The 24,477-nt window shown below is 38.6% G+C and overlaps 1 protein-coding gene across 1 annotated transcript in view; it reads left to right on the forward strand.

Annotated features, from left to right (window-relative positions):
* The first annotated feature begins 8,313 nt into the window (after nucleotides 1–8,313).
* hspa12a (heat shock protein 12A) overlaps nucleotides 8,314–24,477 on the forward strand; it is a 38,847-nt gene continuing 22,683 nt past the window's right edge. The window contains exon 1 of the mRNA XM_030786921.1: nucleotides 8,314–8,363. Within this exon, the coding sequence (XP_030642781.1) occupies nucleotides 8,324–8,363 (40 nt within the window). The 5' untranslated portion in view covers nucleotides 8,314–8,323. The remainder of the gene's footprint in view (nucleotides 8,364–24,477) is intronic.

The raw sequence follows: 24,477 nt of genomic DNA on the forward strand, positions 1-24,477 counted from the left end.
AACGCATTTAAATGTTCTACAGACCTGGACAAATCCATAATAGTGCAACACATTTGCGTAAAATTCATCTAAACTGATCCACAATGTTGCCATTTCGGTTTTCAGCCTTGAAACATACCTAGATATATCGAGGAAATAGGGAAATATTCTTTATTATTTCTTTGGTGTCAGTGATGCTGATGAAACCATGCTTTTTTCTGTTAAAATGATTTTCATGACGCAAAGTTTAAATTAACAAGGAGTGACACGTAAGCTATTACTTAAAATATGCATTACTGCAGGGTCACTGCAAAGTTCAAGCTCATTGAAAGATTCCTTGTTACTGTCGCCACCATCTGGTCAAATCGAGCTCTCTAGGTTCACTACGAGCAATGCTGTCAAGTGGAGCATATTTGCTAAACTAGTACAAAAATTTAGGCCCTGCAGATAACATCGCAAGCTGGTATTTTAGCCATTTTAATATTTAGAATAATACATTTTAAACAACTTGTAGATTTACAAACAGTCTTACAATGAACAAATCATCGCAATGTGCATATGCATTTTCAAAAAATGACCAGGTGTTTGTTGAAAGGACTGTTGCTGGTATCCAACAGCTTATTCAGGTCTTGTTTTAAATCTAGGATGCAAAGAAGGTGAGCGAGTTTCACAGAGATTTTATGCACATTTCAGAATCTTCACCTTTCGTCCACAACGCTTATAAGCATACAGTTTTTTGTTGTTTGAAACGATATAAGTGCAGACTTGTATTATAAATGTATTATAAAAAGCAACATAATGTAAACGATGTCACAATGTTTTACATACATTTTGCAGACTAGGTTATAAAATCTGTTGTTTTGCGAACAGACAATTTATTCTATAACATGCTAGGTAAGGAACTTCTCTTGGCTCATTTTAAGATAGGGAATGTTTTTGAGTTGTACGTGGCATTTCACTGGAGCTTACAGTTTATGATGGTTATTTTAACAAGGCAGCTAACACTAGCACATTGAATAACTATCGAATTAGGGTAACGCTACCAAATTGAAACACTATCAAATTATGTGAACATAACTAATTTTTACTAAGGTTACTGCTACGTATTGTGTTCTCTCCTACCAAATAACTCTCGGCCTAGAAACAATGTCTCTGCCCGGCTAATAGTTCTCACCCTCTGATGTGGCTGTGCGGGCTTTTGGATCACTACCTTCCGACGAGTGATAGGCTCTGTGGGATGCACATGTTCTTCTAGCAGGTGAAAAACAAGAGGTAAGAGAGAGAGAGAGAGAGAGAGAGAAAGAGAGAGAGAGAGCAGTAAAGGTCAACTGGGCACCTCCAATTAGATTTCAAACTCATCTAATATTCTGTGATCACTCGAATTCTGTTTCCCTATTTTGTCATGTATTCGACCGTTATTTAACAGCCTTTCGATATCCCAAACCATTTGTCATAAACTAAAAGTTACATGTTTTAAGGAGGTGTTTGGGCAATACAACATGATTATCAGGGCCACAAGAGCTACAGGTATTATAGAACTTCAAATGATTTATAGGTAGGATCCGAAGACTTCTACTGATACACTGTCAAGCGAAAAAGCGAGCGTACTTTTATACTCCGTATGGACACGATTGTTGTGTCAGTTTCTCTTTCTGAACTGTGACCCATAGTTAGAGTGCTGCACGAAATCATAACAAACACTGGGATAATGTGTATCTTTACAACTGTTAGGCCTTACTTGAAATACACGGGTCGCACATTTGCATTCTCATGTTTAATTGCTTAACTCATAATGTTAAAACAGCTTGCCAAGGGTCTCATGGGTCACATGGAAAGGGGCCATTTCTACCTAATTAGTGCGTCTTTTTTCAAATCTTAAGCCGCCAGATGCAACGCCTGACGAGTTGGAGGTTGTCATGTTTAATTGCCTCCAACTGGAATGCTTGCCCAGTCATGTTTTCAAACTTGACCAGGTGTTTGTTGAATGGGCTATTGCTCGCCTCGAACAGCTTTTACAACTCATGTTTCATTCTGAATTAATACCATCGGAGGGATGCAAAGAAGGTGAGCGTGCTTCACTCAAGAGATTTTATACACAGTTCAGTATCTTCACCTTTTGTTCATCATACTTATATAATATAGGCTATGTTGTTTGCAATGAGAGTGTGCTTTCTGCAATAAACTGTGGTAACTATTTATCGGAAGCAAGATTTACTAGGTGATATCATAATGAAACCACAAGGTCTTATGCGATGCAAAGATGCCGCTTACCTGTAAATATTTTTACTGAGATAAAATTGCAGTTGTTCTCGTTTGCCTGAAAACAAGCAGATTTTAAGTACGTTTCATTATTTGTTACAGAGTGCAACCGGAAGACGAAAAAATGTAAAAGAAAATTAATTTTAAATGCGATTTTAATTTTCCTTGTTTTGATCAGATTTTTCGATTATCATGTCACAGTGTTTTTGAATAAAATGCTTATTTGTAACATAACCAATAAAGAGCACACACCGTCAAAAGCATTTCATTTAATTTTGTTGCTTCTGAGATATGCATTAGCCACAGGTGCTGATTCATAGTTCATTAAACTTAGAAAATTGAATCGTTCCATGTTCATGGCTCTGTACCTTACAACTGCATTCAGTGTGTTCTTTAATCGGAGGTTAAATGACACTTGTGTCGTGTTTCGCTACTGTTGTCGGGAAGAAATACATACTCATTCCAGTATGCTAAGGTCAAGGGTTTACGGTCAGTTATACATTAGCCAGATGGCGAGGAGTAAGGAGAAAACGAATAATTCAACGTCATTCTCAAAGGGATCCAGGTAGCAAGGCAGCCAGTTCCGAGAACGACGGCAGTGTCCTTTTGCCTAACCTCAATGGTGGCCGACCTGTCCGTGAACTCTCAAGTAACTCTGGAAGTGGGCTAAAACGAGTGCCTTAAACGACATCGGTCGAATTCATTAAGCCAAGTCTTAAGTGTGTGCCTTTGTCAAATCCTCTAATCCCTCTGTTTTATACGCGCCAACAACAATTGTATTCTCGCTTAAACCTTTACTGCTGTACTGAACCGACTTCAACTGTTTGCAGATGTACTTAGTGTTCCTGATTCACTGCTGAAAATATTTTGTAGTTACAAAAGGTCTAACCAGCTTTTGGGGTTGTATAAATATGACGTTGAGCTGGTTATGGGCAGCCCTCATTCGTCGCAAAATCGGTTATATTAAACCATTAAGCTTTCGTGGGAGACAGTGATATCTTGACTTGGGGTCAGTGTTATTGTCGGCAGGTTCATGGTAGAAATATTTAAATAAACACCGACTGTACAATTGAACTATTGTTCTTGGGATGCGACAGCCCGTTTTAATAAAACTTTGAATCAAAAATTTTTAACAAAAATTTGTAATCAACTCTCACCCCTTAGACAAATCAAGAAAGTGAAACTGCCTCAAAAAATACAAAATAGAAAGAAGTCTCCTGGAACACATACTTCAGAATTTCTTAATTTTTCAATTTTGTCGTTTTCTTAGAAATGTTTGAGCTACATACAAGAAAATGTTTGGACAAAATCCATTATTATTATTATTATTATTATTATTATTATTATTATTGTTAAACTGACGTCACACAAATCATGCCAAGGAAATATTAGTCATGAGGGATTAACTGTTATAACGTTTATATTTAAACTTATTTCTGTAAAGATTGACAACAGACTACATAAATAAATACATAAATAATGCGGTACACGGCTAGGACACTCAGGGATTATTTGAATTACTGATACATAAAATAGAGCGAAAGATTTCTGTTCTGAGTTTAGATGTTTGTTTGTTTACTCTTACTGAAGAAAATTATCCTAAATTTTCCTCCTTTTTCCTCGAAGACCCCCCCCTCCCCCCCCCCCCCCCCCCCCCCCGCGTTCTTTTTCCCTCCTTCATGTAGAGAGTAATCTGTTTCAGAGGCCGTGACCGTCGCGTTATTTACAAGCTGAGACCATACATGTTTTATGCCAATGTGGGTTTCAAAATAGTGTACTTAGGAAAATAAAATTTTTACAATTCTTTTGGATATTCATGATTTGTTGGTTGACTAGTGTGGCCCTTTATTTGTTTATTTGTTTGCTGAATTAAATTCAGACCTCTGTTCATGTTTTCATATTTTTAGGGAAATGCGTAACGCTTGCTAGAGTTGCACTTGGAGTACATTGGCTTGCTCCACAGAAAGGGCTCGCGCCACCTTCAAAAAAGCTCTTATACCTCCAATACACATGCATAGTACAATCATTTATTAATGTAAATAACGCTGCTCCGCACATCCTATTAGACTTATTTGAAATTACGTAGCCAATCTGCTTTGCAACCAATACAACGCCATAGAGAAGCAGTGTCTTATAACGGCAGCTTAAAAATACTTGTATTATCAATCTTTTATGAAGGTATTCTTCTGTTCAGTTGTTAAGACTGGTCTGTAATACTGAGTGAAAAAAACGTGTTAGGTAATAAGGACCGTGGAAAAGACGGGGGTTCTACTCATTTGGAACAAAAGGACACTGAGCTGCTAGGGGACAGCCAAGACACTATTCAAACTTTCTGTACCTACACTCCCCCCTTGTGGACTGAATATTTCACAGACATCGTTACCCTTACACTGTGGGTCATTTTAAGGATATAATTAGTGTTCATAAAACACCTATATAGCAGAAATAAATGGTGCACAGAGGCTGTTTGAATCAATTATAAATTGCTATTGTATGTATGCTGCATGACTTGGAAAAAAAAGCTAATCCCTGTTGACAGCAAGAAAACATCACACTTCATTAAGAATTCTTCAACATACCATTACATATATTTATAGATGAGTTGCTTCGAGGGATTAACTGTGTTTCATCTCATGTGAAAAGTGCAAATTAACAAAATAACCTTAATTATCATTTATTTGGTACTTCAACATGTTGGTGAAAACTGTCAATAAAGTGAATGAATATATAAACTATAAATACATATAATGCCCTATTGAAAACAATATGTTAAACCACACAACAGCAACTTTATTCTGACTTGTTTTGGGGATATTTCTTCCTTTAAAAAGCAGATGGTGAAAATGGTTCAGCCCATGCCTTCCAATTTTCATGCCACCCTAACATACTATCATGGCAAACTGGTTTCCCCACAAGCCTTACAAAGAACACAAAAGAGCCTCTGCATTGTACAGTGGATTGGGAATAATTTCACCCTGTCATCTGATGTGTTGTTTCTCAGTATTTTTCATTCTCATCTGACTGTTGTGTGTGTTCCGTGTGTTTCTTCTCTGTGTAGTATGGACATACTTTAGCTGACATATTTTACACTCGCGTACAGATTCCCTCTGCGCGTAAAGGTATGCCATTTGAAAATGGCCATTTGAATCTGAGGAATTATTGTGTATTTTTCCATCATGCTAACAAAAAATGACAGTGATAATGCAAAGACATTACAAGAAGGAGCCAGTCCAGTAACATCATTAGCAGGGAAAATGAAACAAACCACTTCAGATTCTATCAAATGCACTGGCCCTTTTCTTCTCAGTCTGAAAAGGGAGAAGGAGATTGTGTCCTTTTCATGGGCATTTAACAGCATCAGTGTGTTTATTTCTGTATGTTCTGGCACGGCTAATGGCAGTGTTTACTCTTTCATATTACAGTACATCATTCACTGGAGGACTCTATAGTAGTAAGGTCTCCCAGTTAAAAGACACAAAATACTGAATGTAAAGTCAGTGTAAATTAGTGTAAAAATGTAACCAGCTTAAGGACTCAGAATCCTCATTGTGTATTGCTGTTAAATGCTAGTTCATCCATTTCTGTGCACTGAATAAAAACATCAAGATAAACAAACAGGGCTACAACTCACTTAAACACAATCATTGATGGAAAATGCTCTTTTCTTTTTTGTACTTAAAATGGCTTCTTGCCAGTTGATCTAATCAATCCTTTACCAACTTGCAAAGAAGTAATGGAGAGTATCTGATGAATAGTTAAAATATGACTCCTGATGAAAACAATGAAAGTTAATGTATTCAGATCCCAAAAGTCATAAGTCCACTTTACTTTATTAACATGTAAAGATGGAAAAAAAACTTAGAAACTTAGGAGCAAATATTTTTAGATGCTAAGAACATAATCTTCCCTTATTGTGATTACCTAACATACTTATCTTGGGTGTTCTTTTTAAACTGTTGAGAGAGCATAGGGTTGACTTTCTATAGGCATTATATCCTTGAGGGCCAGAGTCCACAACTGGTTTTCCACTTTACCTCATAAACACTAAGTGATACTTGCAAAACAGGTGTGTACATTCCACAGACACATCACAGTGGGTAAATAAAATGAAAAAAAATCCAACAGGACTTTGGGGTCTGAGCTGCATTAAATGCTGCTGCTTTTAAATCCATTGGCTGGGTGTGCACTTTGAGGACCAGTGGTCGGAGGGGTTTTAATTTGAAATGACCACTAGATGGGGTAAGGAGCTGATATATAATTGACATTACTGGAGCTGACCATTACAGGGTGCTTTTTGTTTTCATCTTACAGCCCTCTGTCACTCACACGTTATTGCAGCTTTAACTATTGGAATGAGACAGAGACAGAGTGATACTTCATTGGAAGGAGGGGCTTGGATAGGTCTAGTATTCTTCAGAGTAGAACACTCCACCCTTCCTGTTAGGAAGGGAATAGCAGCAAAGATTCCCCCTTGGGTTGTTGTGTTTAGGCAACTCTGACATAAGTGGGAAACTCCCTCTGAGCTAAGAATATATATATATATATATATATATATATATATATATATATATATATATATGTGTGTGTGTGTGTGTGTGTGTGTGTGTGTGTGTGTGTGTGTGTGTGTGTGTGTGTGTATTGTAAAAGTTTATAGTTTTATCCTAGAAAAAAAGAACGATGTTCATCTCAGAGTGTGCATAAAAGCAGTAAGATGTTGTACATTTGTATCTGGGACTCTTGAAGGTGTACTGATGTATTTCTTTGCAGACGACATTTGCCTGTGAACAGTCCTCTACCAATCAGCTGCAACATCACAAAAGACAGCAAACTGGTAACCTTGGTCATGTCCCAGGGCCACTTTACAATGGTCATTTTAACATGGAGGGGAATACATTAAGCTTATATGCCAATAAATACAAACACATCAAACAGATACAACATAAATATCATAAGTGTATTACAACACTATGTATCAGTTGTCAGCAAATAACACATCATCCTAATTTATCTTGAACTGAAAAGCCAAGTACCCATTCTCCCTTTCATTGCTGAATTTAAAAATGGTGAATCCAAGTCATGCATGACTCAAGTACTTTGTTATTCAAATTGAGCCCTGACATTTGACTTGAAAGAACTGAAATACTGTTGTTTCACTATGAGTATAATGTGAAGGGATTTGTGAATCATATTTTACATAGCAAGTGCGTGAGAGTTCAGTGTTCACTAGTGAATGGCTCACTGCAGGTCACTGAAGTATCATAATGTAGTGGTTAACAGCAGTCTGGTTGTCAACCAATCTCTACCCCATAGTTCATGTCAGCACCTAATCTGATTTTGCAGCAGCACAGATTAATCTATTTTACCCTTTCAAGAAGGTATAGGAAAAATAGTTTTTCCATAGTGGCTTTTGCCATTCCACAATCCGACTGTTTCAGACTGTGTGTGTAAACAGATCTTTATATTAGCCCTCAGAATTCTTTATTTTATTTCAGACCAAGACCACAGACATTCATATTTTGAATGGATTCATATGGATTTAGGCCTTTTGAAAATAACACGTAATGAAAGATCCAAATCTTTGAAATGCTCAAGCCCTTACATCATGATTTGATACAGTAGTGAAGACGTTGCACCCAATACGACCACAAAACAAGCGTCGCGTGTTTAGGGCTTGAGGTTTCACTGGATTTACTATGGAATGGGAAACATTCACTACTAGAATAGCTGTACCATTTGAAGGGAGGGGCGGGCCAAACTGACAGCAGGCGGAAAGTAGAGAGCACCCGAGACTTCCTCTACCCGAGGTGTCGCTTGGTCAGATTTCATAGGAAGGCCCTAACCCTATGCGTCAGTCTCTCACTCCATCATTTTAATGTGCGATAACAATTAATAGCCTCGGTCGCTTAGTCTAGCTAGTGTAAGTTAAGCGTAGTGGAAGGGCGGCAGAGGGAGAGTCATTCAGGGGAGAGCTGAAGTGATTGTAAAATTTCTAATGATACGTGCAAAAAAGTGAGCAGGAACTTTAGGAAACTTCGTGGTTTCGCCCAAAGACGAGGTTGAAGGAAAGACGCGACAGAGGGATATAATGACCGACAAAGAGGCAGTGACAGACAACATCATTACAGGTAAAGATTTAAATATATATACCCCCCCCCCCCCCCCGAAAGCCTTTGAGACCTTCATAGCCGCCAAGAAGTGGGCAATGAATATGCTTATCCTCCACACTTAAGGGAGCATTAAGAAGTAATAGACTACTGAAATGTATTTTTTCATCAGTCATAGCAAGTACTAGCTATATGGAATTCTGTTTAAGATACTTTTGCATTCACATTGTTTATTTCAGCGGACTTTCCTTGGAACGCATCAGTTAATTACAGGCTGTAATAATCCCCATTGCTGCTTCATGTCCGGTTTTGTTAACCGTTTAACTCATGTTGAGTACATTTTATAACGAATACTTGCCAGATTATACAAAGGTAAAATGCGCATAGACTCGTCTGGTAGAGCGTGATTGTGGATAAAATTTAGTTGGGACAGACTAAAGAGCTGTGGAGTCATGAACGTGATTGTAGCGGTGCAGAGTTTGGTCACGTGGTCATTCTACTGGGAGGTTTGACTCAATGCAGCAAAAGTCTGCATGCCTCATCATCATCCCAGGTGAAGCAGCAACGAGGTACAGTATGAATTACATTACTGTATTTGCTTTAAGATGCATCGCCATTTACTGTAGCAACGTAAACGTATTACATTGACCATGTGTATTTCGAGTTGGCATAGTCGCAATGCAGATAAATTCTTTTACAACTGAAAGACGACTGTTTTCGTCCCGCATACTGCAACGTTTTTCATATATTTAGCAGCTGAAAATGGCGTCGTATTAAGTTGTATGATGTCTACTTCGATATTTTAACGATTCACAAGCATGTTATTTAAATGCTAAGGTATGTCGGTAAGGACGTGGCTGACGACTGTCCTTTTGGAAGGACGGCAAATTATGTGACAGCTCTCATGATGTAATGCGGGAGGGGCGCATCTCTGCAACAACGCCTGAAAGCACATGTGTTTAGTCTGTTACATTTGTGATACAGCCACGAAATTGCTTGTGTCCTCCCAGATGCTGATGTGGCTTAATATTAGAAAGAATTTTAAGAGTATTGAGATTGGCGCAGTATTCTTTGCAAGCAATAACAGTGACTTTTCCATTATGTCAACATGTTAGTATATTCCACCTAATGTGCTAAATGAATCAGGATGTGTCAGAGACTCCATATGGTCTTAGTTTAAAAGCTGTCACTCGCTTGTTAATTACGAAGCTCGGCACAATTTGCATAGGCTCACTTAAGTTGCTTAAGAGTTAGTTGGACCATTTGTCGCTTCTCTCATCCGTAAATCACCTTGAAAGCCCAAGCTTCATAGGTCTATTACTCCAACAAACATAAAGTTCGTTTGAGACGCTCACAATTTATGCCTCGTAGGCTACCTCATGAGCAACGAGGCCTATTGGCAGCGTAGTATTTCGCCCACATTCCCACGGTGGCAGTTTTGGGCAATGGAAATAAAGGCGCTATTGTTCGGAGAGGAGAGTGTGGATGTAGAGGTAGCGAATGCCATCACGCAGTCACAGAGGCATTAACGCATATGGATGACCTTTACCTTAAATGCAAGTCAAGGATTTTATCTGAGCAAAAGTTGAACTTAGTTTAGCATTGACTTTAGCTTTTCATTTAAATTAGCTTTGAATAGACTGGTTAGGACTCATGACGATGATAACCCTCTCTTAATGCCACAAAAAACTCTCAATTAACTTAGGAGGATTTATATTTTCAGATAAACTGAGTACAACAACACATCTGAGCCAAGTCCTGACATTAGTTTATTTAACAAGGAGAAAGCAGAAAAAAAGCTGCGTTGCTGTTAGATTCACACAACATCATCCTTATAGTTTACTTTTTCAGTATTGGAGCCCACATTATCAGTGGTACCAAAAGTATCCTTTTACTGGCATCTAAATAATACATATTTACACTAAAATATTTTTGTACAAACATTAAGTTTATATAACCTCCTAAACATGACCAGTGCACTTTTCTACATCCTCACTTATTTTATGCTGTAGCTGTGGATCTGGACTATTGCTAAAGCTAAATCTATTTGATGAGGTGGGTGGGGTTTGATGCTCTGTGATGAACTGGGTGCGGTTTCACTCATATAAAATTGACCTCTCCAGTTATTTTGGTAGGTCAGTACTATTCAAGACAAAAGTACTTAAAGAGGGCCCTGTATCAAAGCCTTTGGATCAGAGTGTCAAATATTCTCTTAGAAAATGTACTCAGAGGCAGACTGCTGTTTGTTCCCAGCCATGTGGATTAGCAAGACTGCTAAATCAGCACTGTAAGAGGGAGGTCGCTAGCTTAGGACTGTATCATCGATCCTCATTCTCTGAGGAGGTGCAGCACAACATATCAGAGAGACTCGTGGAGATGCCCAGATTTGCCAAGGGTGTGGCTCAGGAACAGTCATGTACTAATTCAAAGACTTTCATATATTTTTTAATACATACATATATTTTTTAGAAACAAAGACCCAAAGACAGCAAATGGGTATAAACTGAGAGAAATTGACAGTTGAGTGTAAACATACTGTAGTTTATGGCTCTAGTATGACATGCAGTTCTGTGTCACAATAATGGAAAACCTGTAATCATCAGTGCAACTATTCCACATTTTCAATCAAAAATATTACTTAGAGCTTTGACAGAGATCTCACATATGGATGTAATTAGATTTGTGATATTTTTACTAGACAGATTTGTTTGAGTAAGCAAAAGCCTTAAACACATGTTCACAAAACCCAGAGGAGCCATCCCCTCAAAGGCATAGCCAGTGTCAGTGCTAACACATTGTGTCCTGAGAGACAAGCACAGATGTTTTACATATTTGTGTTTGAACCCAGGGAGAGGAAGGACCTGGGGACAAGAAACCCCCCCAGAGATGAGTGAGTGTACTGAATTTCCTTTACCTGAAACTACAGATTCCATTCCTTATTGTAAATTAGCAGTGTGAATCGTGTGGCATTTTGGCATTTAGAGAGTGTGGTAATGTGATGCAAGATTTCATTTCTTCTTCAGCATGCATCTTTTCATGATTTAACTCTGGAATTAATCCTACAAAAGGTTTTGGGATGTAATAGGTAGTTTGTCATGGTACTAAACTGGATAGTGTGTTAGGCTGTAGAAACTGTGGAACTGTCAAGTTACGCCTTGTTTAAAGGAATTTCCTTACACCGTCAAGTTCAGGTTTATTCTGAAACATCAAACACATGCTCATAGCCAGCTAATAATAATAGTGTTCAAATGTTGGATTGACTTCTTTTTATGGTAGTGATATTCAATGCAATAGGTAAAAACCCCTTTAAGGGGAAAATCGAGCATTCTTAGGTATCCCAAGAATGTACTAAGATGTGTCTTGTATACATAATTGAGAAATGGAAAAGCAAGACCAAGTTTATAATGAATTGCAGGTTTTTCAAGAATTAAAGACATACAAGGCCTTAGGTGGTTTAACTTGGCTTTCAATGCTCTTCATGATGTGATAGGGAGAGGAGTGACCAAGTGTTTGTTGGCAGTCAAATCAAACCTCCCTTAATTCCTCAGCAAATTTTACTTACCAATGAAGTGGGTACATTTTTAGTCAATGTCAGCAGTTTCATGAGAATTTAATTATATTTGTGCCATATAAACACTTCACTGGTCATTACACATTGTTATGTATCCTTATCATATGTATTGCTGGAATGGTGTGTAAAATGATTTCGTTAAATGTGTTTCAGCAAATTGCCTACACATTCACTGAACTAAGTTACTGGGTTGGTAGGGGGCTTCTGTTGGGGGGATGGGCAGCAGTCTGTGGTAATGGAAGGCCCTGGCATTAGTGTCCGTGTCTGAGTTCAGCCTCATGCTTGGGAGGTCCTGAGACAGAGCAAAGGCCACTGAAATTGATGAGCTTGATAGGAAGTCTTTGGCCTGAGGTAGCAAAGTATGTCACACACACACACACACACACACACTCACATACACTGAAATAGACAGAAAGAGGTCTAAAGGAAAATAATGCATACTTCTGTGAAAAGCAATGACCTCAGCTCAGTCAAAGATATGTAGAATTTAATTTGTTTCCCAGGAAAGTTTTTCTTTTGTAACAAGTCAGCTAGAATTTCCATTTAATGATGTTTTATTTGGGTTTCAAAGTTTTGCTGCAGACCATGATTTAATTGACGAAATACCCTGGAGTTATTTGGAGTTTTAGGAGGTTGCAAGACTCACAAAAGAAGGATTCCTTTTCTTGCATTACATCATGCGATAGGTATTAGTAGTGGTTGTTCTGGTTCCCAAAAGGAAGCAGACATTCTATAGAAGAATGTAAGATGGGGTGTATGTGTGTGTAGGGGGGAGTGACCTTAGTTTCAACAAATCTGTCACGTGGTGGGTAGGATGACAGTTTTTTTTGGAGCATTACATAAAAGGATGAATGTTTTTCTTTCAGTAATCAGACATTTTTAACCAAATTGGAGGCTTCTTTTGCATTCTTTCATACATTATGTTTATCTCTTTGTAAATGACTGAAACAGGCCTCCCAGCTAGAGCTGTCAGTAGAGTAATACTGTTCAGAACAACATTAAACAGTCTTGATTTGAAGTGCATTAAGAAAGCTAGTGTCATCTTCATATTATCAAGAAAGGGTATTTCCCTCATATTCTGCATCGTAATAATCAGGGTGTTGTATACAGTTACATACATGCTCTTCCATAATAGAAACAGTGTGTTATGTTTGGAGTCTTGTTGTGAGCTGAGTGAGGACTGTCCTTAATTAACCCAAAGTACTATAGATACATAGAGTGATGTTTAGACAAGGTGGTAGGGAGTAGGTTGGAAGTTTGGTAGATACATCATTATACAAATGTCCTGAATGGTTTAGCTTATGGCAAACTCTTCTCCTTGGCAAAAATTTGACCTAAATTGATTCGGACTCAACTCATAGAGTGAGGTATTCTTGGGTTGGTTCCTTGTGAGGCTTTGAATTATTCCACATTCTTTAAATATTCAGTAGAGTCTTTCAGTCCTTCTGTGCCTGTTTTGAGCAAAGTGAAGCACTGTATGGTCCCAAAGACAGTCATAGTCATTTTTCATCATGGTTATATGTCCATATAAATGAAAAAGTAATGAGATGTAGTTGTGTTTCACTCATTATCGAACTCAAAGTAGAATGCAGAATTTAGTCGTAGTAATCGGTGGCGACTCCAAAACCCACAGTCTTCTCCGGGGATGAGCTAGTTAGATACTTCACAAAGGATAAAATGAGTGGCTAACCTATTTGCTCATTGAATACACTGTTAAACTTGTGTCAGTTTCCATATATTCTCTGTGGGCTAGTTTGAAGGATGTGTGGCAATCGAAGCACACTGAGTGATGGAAGATGTCGATAACACATTGAAACACAGTGTGGTATTGTCTATGGATCTGTGACACAGATCCATAAATATACTGTATAACCACACCATGCCAGAGTAATACCAGTGCAGGATATGCTCAGGGTTGTTGTGTTTGCCCGGATTGGAGCATGGATGTAATATAGCTATTTTTGATGGTTTCGTGTTATTGTTTGCTTGTTGGTATTCTAATGCAGAATGTTATCTTGTTCTCCAAACCAGACCCTAAGGAAGGAAGTCCACTGTTTTTCTGAAAGGTTTTAAAATTTCCTTACACACGCACACACGCACACAGACACACACACGCACAAACCCTAATCTTCCTCTCTTTATAGAGAGATTCAAATGACTCCCTTTTGTTCTACAGGGTTTGCTAATGTTTGCTTGCTAATGGTCCACATTTTGTGGACGTTGACATGCTTGCCTCTTGTTCAGTTGTTGTTTTTATCATGTCCATCATCACTGTTAAAAATGTTCCTTAAATGAGGGCTTTGCAAATAATAGTGTATCAGAGGCCTTCTGAGGCCTATGCCAGCATTGTAGATACAGTAAATTTTCTCTTGTTCATGGGTAATGTGTCTTTCTGGTTAAAAAGACTCAGATTTTCAGCATTTAGTTCTTAAAGCTCTACAAATACTTTCTGTTGAAGGCTGTGAAATAACAAGCATCAGGGTGAACGTATTACACTTACTTTACTGAGGTTCTTATTGGTCATCAGGAGAAGATCACAGGCCAGGCCTCTGCGTGACTGCTCCGAAGGACAGATTCATCGCCTGTTTGTTTTAAAACCATTCAGACCACTGATGCTAGGCTGCCAGTTTGACACTTTGATGGATTTCAACCTAACTTTACTTTTTATTCTATTTATTTTTTCTGCGTGAACTGGCCATGCGCCAGCTGGAAGGCATGTTTACTTTTCTGTCCAGCAGGTCAGCTGAAGTTTTGCCTCTGAATTTTGGGGTGTTTGGAATCTTTGTCAAGCTAACTAAAGGTGAAGAGATTCCTTCGTTTGACAAATTAAAAATATACCTCAAAAGAGCATGTGCTATACAAAATATATATAGATATATCTGTGGAGGTTTCTGTGTATACCACAAGACTGCAATGGTCTAATCAGTTTCAAACACAAATATGTTGCTGTTTTCATGTTATATTTGTGAACGCTGACAAATGAGATTAATGACATAGTTAAGTGTTTTAAAATCTCAAATTGTTGAGGTTTGTGCTTTGTAGAAAGTGTCAGGAAGGGGCATTTTAGTTTAACCCTAACTCTAACAGAGTAGTCATGTAGTAAAACTGATAGCTGTTTATTTCTGGTAACAGCATCTCATTGACTGATTACCTGGCATAAATGATGCTTTACTTGGTTTCCTACTGTATGTTCACACTGAGAGCGGCGAGAGCGTCAAAGCGACCAGAAGTAATTGATTTTCTGTGTGAGCCAGTGTCTTGTAACGGTGAAGAGCGGCGCGGCGAGGGCAGTTTGAACGTGAGAATAAAGTAGAAGTTCGGTTAACTTTATGGTAATGAGCTATGACGCAGTTCTGTGGCAACCAGTCGGAATTTAGAAGAGCTCCCCACTAAAGAATTCTAGAGAACACAATCGTGTAAATTTTGTTCCCACCAAACATGTAATTTTAGTTCCCAGCACAACGGAGGACAGTTTGATCATAGCCGTTGCGGGTTGAAATGTTGAAATTTGACTTAGCATTGTTAGCATGTTAGCACTTAGCATCACTGCAAAAGTCACACCACACAAATGGCTTATAATTAGTTTATTTCGTTAGTTTATTTTGTTACCAAACTTGTCATTATAATTGTTCATTTCTTTCCTTAATTGATCAGTTTCTCAGCTTCACATTTAAAAGATTTCATGAGTTAACTTATACCCTACTTGTGGTCAGTCTGCAGATATCGGTCGACACGTTTGTTTGCCTTTCAGACCCTTTAAACAAGTTTGCAAGACCAAGCATTCCGAACAAACTTGTACCCGCCTATTTCTTTAATGTCAGAGGTCAACAGTGTTCAATAGCGTTGTTGGCAGGGCAGCTTGAGCGAATTTTGCCGCTCTCGCCGCTCTCAGTGTGAACGTACAGTTAGGCTTAGATCAGCTTCTGAGTCAGAGTTTGTTGGTGTAAATTAGCACTTGAACTGTGGTAACTTACCTCAGGGCAATGAGTGACATACTTCAGAGAGTTCCTCTCCCAACCAAGTTGTTTCAGCCATCTAATTTAGTGCCATTTATAGGCTTTTCCCTGTCTAATTAAAGCACTCTTCCAAGCGCTGACATTGTCATGGAGAGGCAGTAGAGCCTAGTGATGTGCAGCTGTCCTGGGCCTGACTTGGTCTGAATCGAATCCGTAAACTCCATCACAGAGAGCAAAAATAAAGTCATTATAAGATGTCTGGGTGGTGAAAACCTCCTAATAGAAGCCCAGTTTTAATCCCTTCTCAGAATGAGGGTACATAATTTTATGTGACCCTGCATGTGCTAGCTTCTTACAAAACTGTCAGTTGATGAGGAAGAGGCTTTTTCTCTTGCTTTACCAAAGCTTACTGTACTATCATAGAATCAAATCATTTGCTACAATTAAATGCAAATTAATTTATATTTACAACATATACATTGTTTAGCAATATTATTGACTGGTTACCAAAATAATGTCATAATTTCATACCCAAATTGTTGTTGTTGTGCACCCCTATGTGTCATGTGTGTGTTTGAGAAAGAAGAAGAAAAAGGGGCCAAAACACACGACATCTGCATGTGTTTTGAAATATAATTTTCTTTTATGTTGTCCATCTCTCTCCCTCTAATTTTTGTTTAACTAGACATTCCATTCTTAAGGGGAGGGACGGAATTCCTCTTGACACATTTTTTTAAATCCAATTTTGTAGTCATATAAAAACACCTCAATGTGAAAAGCATGTCTGGAATCAATCAGATATTGTGTGTGTGTGGTTGCCTGTGTGTGTGCAAGAGTGTGTGTGTATGTGTTTCAGACAGAAAGCTAGAGAGAGAGAGAGGAAGGAGGAGGAGAAATGGGAAGCGCTATAAACATTCAGCCATCCACAGCTGTTGTGAGCATGCTTTCCTGCTCTGCCTTTCTGTGTTTGTATGTGTATGTGTGTCTGTGTGGTGTGTGTGTGTCTGTGTGGTGTGATGTGTGTGTATGTGTGTGGGACATAAGCCAGCTGGATGCAGTTTAGGAGGGAGAGGGGAGAGAGAGAGAGAGAGAGAGAAAGTGGAGACTGCTGAGTGCAGTGGCAGGGGCTGAATGGAGGCTCTGAGTGAGGAGGGAGAAGTGGGACATTCTGTCTAAAGGGAGAGAACCACCCGCACTCGCTGTGCCTTCATCTGGTGCCTCAATACTGTCCTTTGATTGAGCTCTCTTTTCATGTCAGGGACTGCATGTACACACAATGTCAGAGTTCATTCAGTTGTGCTAAAAGCAATTTCAAGTTAGTTCTGATTACTCTACAGTGCCTGAAGAAATATTGTGCTTTCTGTCAAAAATGATATAAGTGCACTTGTCAGAGAACCCACAAATAAGTTCTGTGAAACAATGTGCTTGTATTATTTTGATTGTTAATGCCCGTCTTTTTAAATAATTTCTTTGTGGGGCATTGTGAATTTATTTCATGTGTAAAACAAGAGGAGTTTTGTTGATTTGAGTTTTAGGATGAAATTCCAAGTTTGACAGAGAGATTACGAAAATACTGGACTTGTAAAACCAGAGCAGTGATGTATTGTAGTAGAGCTGACAGCACAGTCTCCCCTAATCGTTCACAGATCTCCAGTTATTCCCTTATGGGACCGTAACAGTGAACTGCTATGAAAGATTTATGTGAAATCTGTACATCTGCAAATCTACCCCCATTTTACTGTAATAGATCAATTGCTAAAACAACCATCCCCCCACATGTTGATATCTGCTTTGTCTCTTTTTAGAACCACATGTACTTGACAGTATCTCATATTGCCCTGTAATGAAGGATTTTGATGTAGTGGAGTCATTCTGTGATTATTAGTTTCGTCAGTGGCAGTTCACTTGAATTTCTAGAGCGAATCATGCATAACTATGTCATAACTAAGTGACTTATGTGTCATAGGCTGTTATAATTGCATACATTTTAATTGTGGTATAAAACTTTAAATAGCATAGGGATAAAATGCTTTTTGAATTATCATTCCAGTTACTTGATGTGTCCTTGTTCTGTGTGTTGACCTGAGCTCGTAGAAAGGCAACTGCATGATCCTGTTGTAGAGTTAGATCTCAGTCATGGCACAATAGTCCTTTAAGCTTCTGCACCTGTTAAAAATAGCCTGTACTCATTACTGAGTATTATGTTGTTATGATATTCTGATATTCTTAACACTTTAAGAGTAAAAATGGGTCCAGTTTAACTCTGTAGAGAGTTGATTTGGCACTATAATTTTGCTGTGTACTATATGGAAAGCACCAGCAGTTTCACCCTGATCAAGGTGAGGAGAGGACTATTATTCACCTTTTCAGTTCTGCTGTCTACAAAGCTTGAGCTTTAAAGTCTTAAACTGTTTTTTTTTTTATCTTTATGATCTTCATGAGTTTTATGATCATTCTTTTATAGACAGAGACAGTCACTCAGAGTGTCACTATTAAAAAAAATCATATTATCAGAATAAAACTGTAAAATTTCGAGGGGAAAAAAACATAATTTATAGGAAAATATATTACCAACAACCAACAAAACGGGTGAGAGGACAGTCAATGGCAGCCTGAGCATGCTTCTGGCAACTGGTGCTGGTGCCAAAAGATTAAGTATTTTGTTGTTTGTGAAACCTATGCTAAAGTATAACTTCATAAGATGCTCCACATTCCTCATTTTAATGCAGGCGGTGGGCTGCTCTTCTGATATTTTCCCTCTAAAATAACATGTAGGCCAAAATTACGACTTTATTCTTGTAATATCATGACCTTTTTTCTCATAAAATTATGACACTATTCTCATAATATTATGACTTTTTCTTGTAAAATTATGACCTTATTCTCGTAATATTATGATCTTATTCTTGAAATCTCAGATTTTTTTCCCCCTCAATGTGGCCCTAATACTCCGTCATATTTAGGCTGCTAACATGTATCAGATGATAAGTCATGTTTGAAGTCGACGAATGACAGGTGAATCTTTCCTTGCAGAGTTTCATGTCACCTTCTTGGGGTCATCCTTTACACACTCGAAATGATCCCACACTTTGGATGATTTCCTGCCTGACATAGTCTAATAACTTTTTAATTACAAGGCGCAGCTCCAGAGTGGAATTTGTGTTTTTTTGGGGGGTTTTTTTTCTGCGACTGACCGACTAGTGAAAAGTAAGACTCTTCTCATCGTCTAACGGTTTAGTCGACTATTAGGGGGCAGCCCTAACAGCTACATATAAGAACTAAAATGTATGTTACATGCACATATATAAAGGACGTAGTGCTATTCTCTAGGAAAACATTTACCTTTTGAAATTTGGCTGACATTCTCATTCAGAGTTGCTTAAAATTATTACAAAAATTATTAAAAAAATTGTGATTCTTTCACTGGATGGTAGCATAAGACAGTTTCCCTGTCTGAAATTTAAGTTGGTTCTGTATGTTTTCATTAGAGCATATTTATGGGTTTTTTTACCCCAACCTTTTTTTGACTCAAATTGTTACAGAGACTGATGTAAAAGCAGCCCAAGAAAGGACTAAGGTGTAGCTGTCCTACAGCCCAAAACTGCAACTCCCAACTCCATCTGAAATCATCTCTCTCCTCCTCTCTCTTTCGTGAAGGGCTGAATAATGCATGGCACCACCAGGGGAAATGAGCTATGTGACCTTACAGGAAGTGAAAGCTCCCGTTGAGGACACAGATCCAGACAGAGAGGGAGAGTCTGAGGAGAAAGAGAGGGAGAGGGAGATAAAGAAACAGAGAGAGGGGGAAAGAACACAACTACCTCCAGACAAAATGGCTCCTCGGGGCCACAAAGAAAAGATACACCACATGGCCTCCAGATCATTCCAAACACTCAACAAATCACACGCTACCAATGAACAAATACTGTTTTGGATAAACTCGTTGTCAAATTTAATGCAAAATAGGAAACTGTGCTTAAATACAGATTATACTTACCTCTTAGCTCCATTCCAATTATGGCTTTTATGCAAGAAGCACAGTCTCTCTTTGGTTGTGTTATGTGTAGCCTATGCCTTTTGTGTGTTAGTATTATTCACAATGCTAATCCAGGCTCATAGAGACATGTTTTGTCTGCACTATTTTTTCTCTGAGCATCAGTATCACTTTTTCCCATCTGAAAGCTATGTTGGATATTTGACTGTGCAGTCAATCCCAATTCAGCTAAGGAGGTGTGACCTTTGACTGCCCCTACTTCCTGTCAGACTTTGCTCAACATTCCAGAAAAGACCATTCAGAGAGGATGTATGATGGGGGTGGGTGCAGTTGGCAGGAGAACCAGATCGGCTATCTTTCACTCCATCACAATGAGTTTTTTTTTTTTAACTGCTTTCAGTTCAGTCTTGGCTACTCTAAATGAAAACAGTTTCCACTTATTTTCATGCTTATACTAAAGGAATGCTGTTTTAAGGCCTACAGCAGTCCCAGATATGTAACACAGTGCCCATCTGAAATTTTTGCACCTACTGAAATCCATCTTGAAAAAAAGTCCCAAAGTGCTATTTTAGTCTATTTCAAGGTAACTCTGTATGGCTTATACATTAGTTCACTGACATATCAGTCGATCAGGCAGGTATCTATCTATCTATCTATCTATCTATCTATCTATCTATCTATCTATCTATCTATCTATCTATCTATCTATCTATCTATCTATCTATCTATCATAAATTCTCAAATAAAAAACGGGTTTCAAATTATAGCTGAGGGTTCCACCTGTTTGGGCAAATAAAGGCTGGTTCCAAATACAGGCTGGGTAAAAAGAAAAAAACTACAGAAAGGTTCAGGTGGTAAATCCATCATGTTTCCACAGCATTATTTACATCGGTACAATGACATACGGCAATTATGCTCACCACTCTGTTGCAATTAGTTTCACTTTTTAACAGAAATACCATACCGAAAGTGTTCTAACTTGCATGGATTGTGGTCGCTGTAGGACTGTGTGTGTTAATGGCTCATTATTGGTATTCAGGGACATCACTGCCAAAACTCTCTCTTTCCTATTTCCTATGCAGTATTTCATTATTTCTATGTATTATTTCATATAACACCACATCTTAACGTTACTTGGACAAAGTCATGGAAGGGAAAAAATGTCTGATTTTAGATGGCATAGGTACGGTAGGGACTTGTCAGCCAGTGAGCTGGAAACAGAGGAACAAATTTTACTTTTAAACCCGTAATTATTTCAACCTGTTCCCATTTATCCTCCTTGATTAACAACAAATCAAATAATTCACAGAATAATCAACACTAATCAACCTATATATAGTAAATGATGTAGGCTATAGGCTATATATATAGGCTGTATTCGAGTAGTAGGTATATCCATAAATCCTTGGTTAGAAATTAAACATTACTACAATATTACAAAATACACTACTAAAAAAGGACAAATCATAAATATTGACATGTCTCTAATAATAGCCTGTCTCAAATAACGGCCTGGTTCTTTCTTCAGTTGAGATAAATAAAGGCCCCGGCCACTATTTTATCTCTTTTCCACTGCCCCGGTGCTGGTGTCTAATTGAGCACTGGGCCGTGCTTTTCCACTGACAAAATACTGGTGCAGGTGCCGAAAAGCTGGCACCGGCACGGCACCACAGAATTGCTGGTCCTAAAAGTAGGAACCGCTGATGTCAGAGGCTATGCAAATAAAAACCACGCAAGAACCAATCAGTTCAGCGTTTGATGTGTTTGATACATGACGTTCTCTAGAGAGGCGGGAGTAACAAAAAAAGTCTGACCAAGATAGCGGTAGGCTAAAGGCTATATCTAGCATGAAAATATGTATATGATTAAAAGATGTATGGGCAACAATTTGAGTCTACATCAACACGGGCTGTCGTTTACTTGTTACATGAACGTAGTTGGACCCAGAGTGGTAGAAAAAACACTCTCTCTCGGCTCTGGCTGGTGCAAATAGACCACTGCAGACCATCATTTGAACATTCATTTAAACTTTTGAGCTAGGTGACAGGCTTACTATTTTCATGAATTTCGCCCCCAGAGCAAAAAGTTTTAGGGCAAAATTCGTGAGGTGTTTCGCTGTGTGGAAGCATAGTGCAAAAGTAAAAAGCAAGCAGATGCATTCTGTCCGACATTAATATTAGCCAAACTTTCGCTACGTAGCGTTCAGTTCCCAAACCTGTGGAAATGCGGGCCGGTTCTCAAAAGGCACCAATGCAGCACTGGCTCCGCACTGGCACCGGCACCGGCACCAGCACCAGCACCGTCCTAGTGGAAAAGAGCTATTTGAGACTTTACGGTATCTATCTGTCTATCTACCTATCTGTAACCATCTAGGGTAAGTAAACATATAGGCCCGTTGGGAGAAAATGGACATTTCACTGTTTGAAATGAGAGGTGTGTTTAATTGACTAACTATCGATATCAAGAATTTTGATTAGACAGTAAAATGAATAAACAAATGAAAGGGATAAATAATAAAAATTATTACGGGACTATCTTGACAAAACAAATATAACAGAAAAGGACACTACATCATGATCAGTGTTTAAACACAATTTCAATGAAAATATCAGTTACCACCTTAATTAACTCGATTCAAAATTAAATCAAAATAACTCCCCAAGATTGACTGTAATGTCATTAACAAAATGTTCAAACTTGAAATACAGGAATATTTCAGATATCTAAATGTGAATTAATTATTCTTTAATCTATATTTTGTGTGATTTCTTCTCTCCGTATTCTGAATTGACCGCTTTCCCTTGGAACTTTGTTGTGCATGCTCACCTACTGTGTCAGTCAAGGCGGGACTTAATAGTTACAGCTAATGTCAGGCAACAGTATGGCATCAGTCAGTTTCAGTGACACTGAGCAAAAGAAAAGGGTAAAGGAAATGAATCACATATAAACTGATGAAGTATATTTCAAAATTGTATTTTAAAATGCAGATATCACAAAATATCTGTTGCACATCTATTGAATGGGTTACCCCCTTCCCCCTTTGATCAACATGAGTCTTCATGTTGTTTGGTACAGCTCAAACATGGTTTACAGCTACTGAAGCCACTGTATGAGTTGAAGGCTTTATCAGTATTTTCTGATAGGGCCTGGACGAATGAAATAAGGGGCTTGGCAAGGTCAGGGTAATGAAACTGGTCAGGGATTCTGCTGATCCTGTCAGACCGTCTTAGAGCATCATCTGAGGTCTCTTCAGCTTGAACATTCAGATCTCTCTCTTCCTCAATAGTGTCTACAGGATTAGTAACAGCTCTGACCTCACTAGTGTCATTACTGCTTTTTAGATTTGGCTGGGGCAAGTTCTGATCATCGCTAAATGGTGTCTGGTCATTTAGAATATCTGAACCATGGCCTGTTTTCAAAGGCTATATCAGTGTATTGGGCTCATTCAGCTGTGGATCTTCTGCCGCAGCCTTGACAGACATCTCAGGCAAGTTTCCATCTGGTTGTACAGTATCGCTCATTGGAGCAAGGCTGGGGTCATTTGCTGGTCTCTCTGAATTGTTTCCTCCCTGCCCATCATTTAACTTAGTCACCCTTGCAGCCTGCCTTTTGGGAATTTCATAGACTTTAGTGAACCTTGTCTCCTTGATTCATGTGTCCCCAAGGTAGGTTAATTCATCATCTGAACTTAATTCTGACAGTTCATCATCAGGCTGGTTAAGACTTTGCCCTGTTCTGGGTTTCCTGACAACACTTTTCTTTTCAGGTTCCTTCTCTGTTCCAGACAGAAACCCACAAGGAGGCAGCATGTCCATGTGTAGGGTGTGTTTTGGTCCATCATTACCTTCAGGTTGTATCTAATATACAGGCCTGTCACCCATCTTTTTGATGACCATGTAGACCGTGAACTCCCAGCGATTTGCGAGCTTATGTTTGTTCCATTGCAGAAGATTTCTCACAAAAACGCAATCACCTACTTCAAGAGTGGCCTCTCTAGCTGATCTGTCAAACCTTTTCTTATTCTTTTCAGCTATTTTCTTAGAATTTTTGATAGCTATCTGATAGGTCTCCTCAAGGTGAGCTTTCAGATTTTCCACAAACTTGGAGTGAGACTTGGACAAATTTTCCTTTGATGACAACCCAAATGCAATGTCGATAGGCAGCCTGAGCTGGTGACTAAACATTAATTCGTACAGAGAATACCCGGTAACATCACTCTTGGTGCAGCTGCAAGCATGACTTTAGTGCTTTATGTAGTCTTGCCAACGTGTTTTGTCTCCGTCTTGATGAGTGCCCAACATGCTTAACAATGCTCAGTTAAATCCCTCCACAATGTAGCTTCGAGGGTGGAAAGGACTTCACACTTTTCAGACTCAAGCAATAGCGCAAAGCTTTTTTATTGTATGGGACTCAAAATCTCTCCCTTGATTGCTATGGAGACGCTTGGGGAACCCATAGTGAACAATGAACTTTTCCCACAAGCACCTTGCAACTGTACTGGCCCTTTGATCTCTTGTGGAAACAGCATATTTTGTGAAGTGATGTATGATCACCAAGATGTCTCTTTGGCATGTGGCATTCATTGTCTCCACAGGAAAGGCTTCATGTGTAGAT

The sequence above is a fragment of the Chanos chanos genome, chromosome 10, assembly GCF_902362185.1.
Source record: "Chanos chanos chromosome 10, fChaCha1.1, whole genome shotgun sequence".
NCBI classification, from domain to species: domain Eukaryota; kingdom Metazoa; phylum Chordata; class Actinopteri; order Gonorynchiformes; family Chanidae; genus Chanos; species Chanos chanos.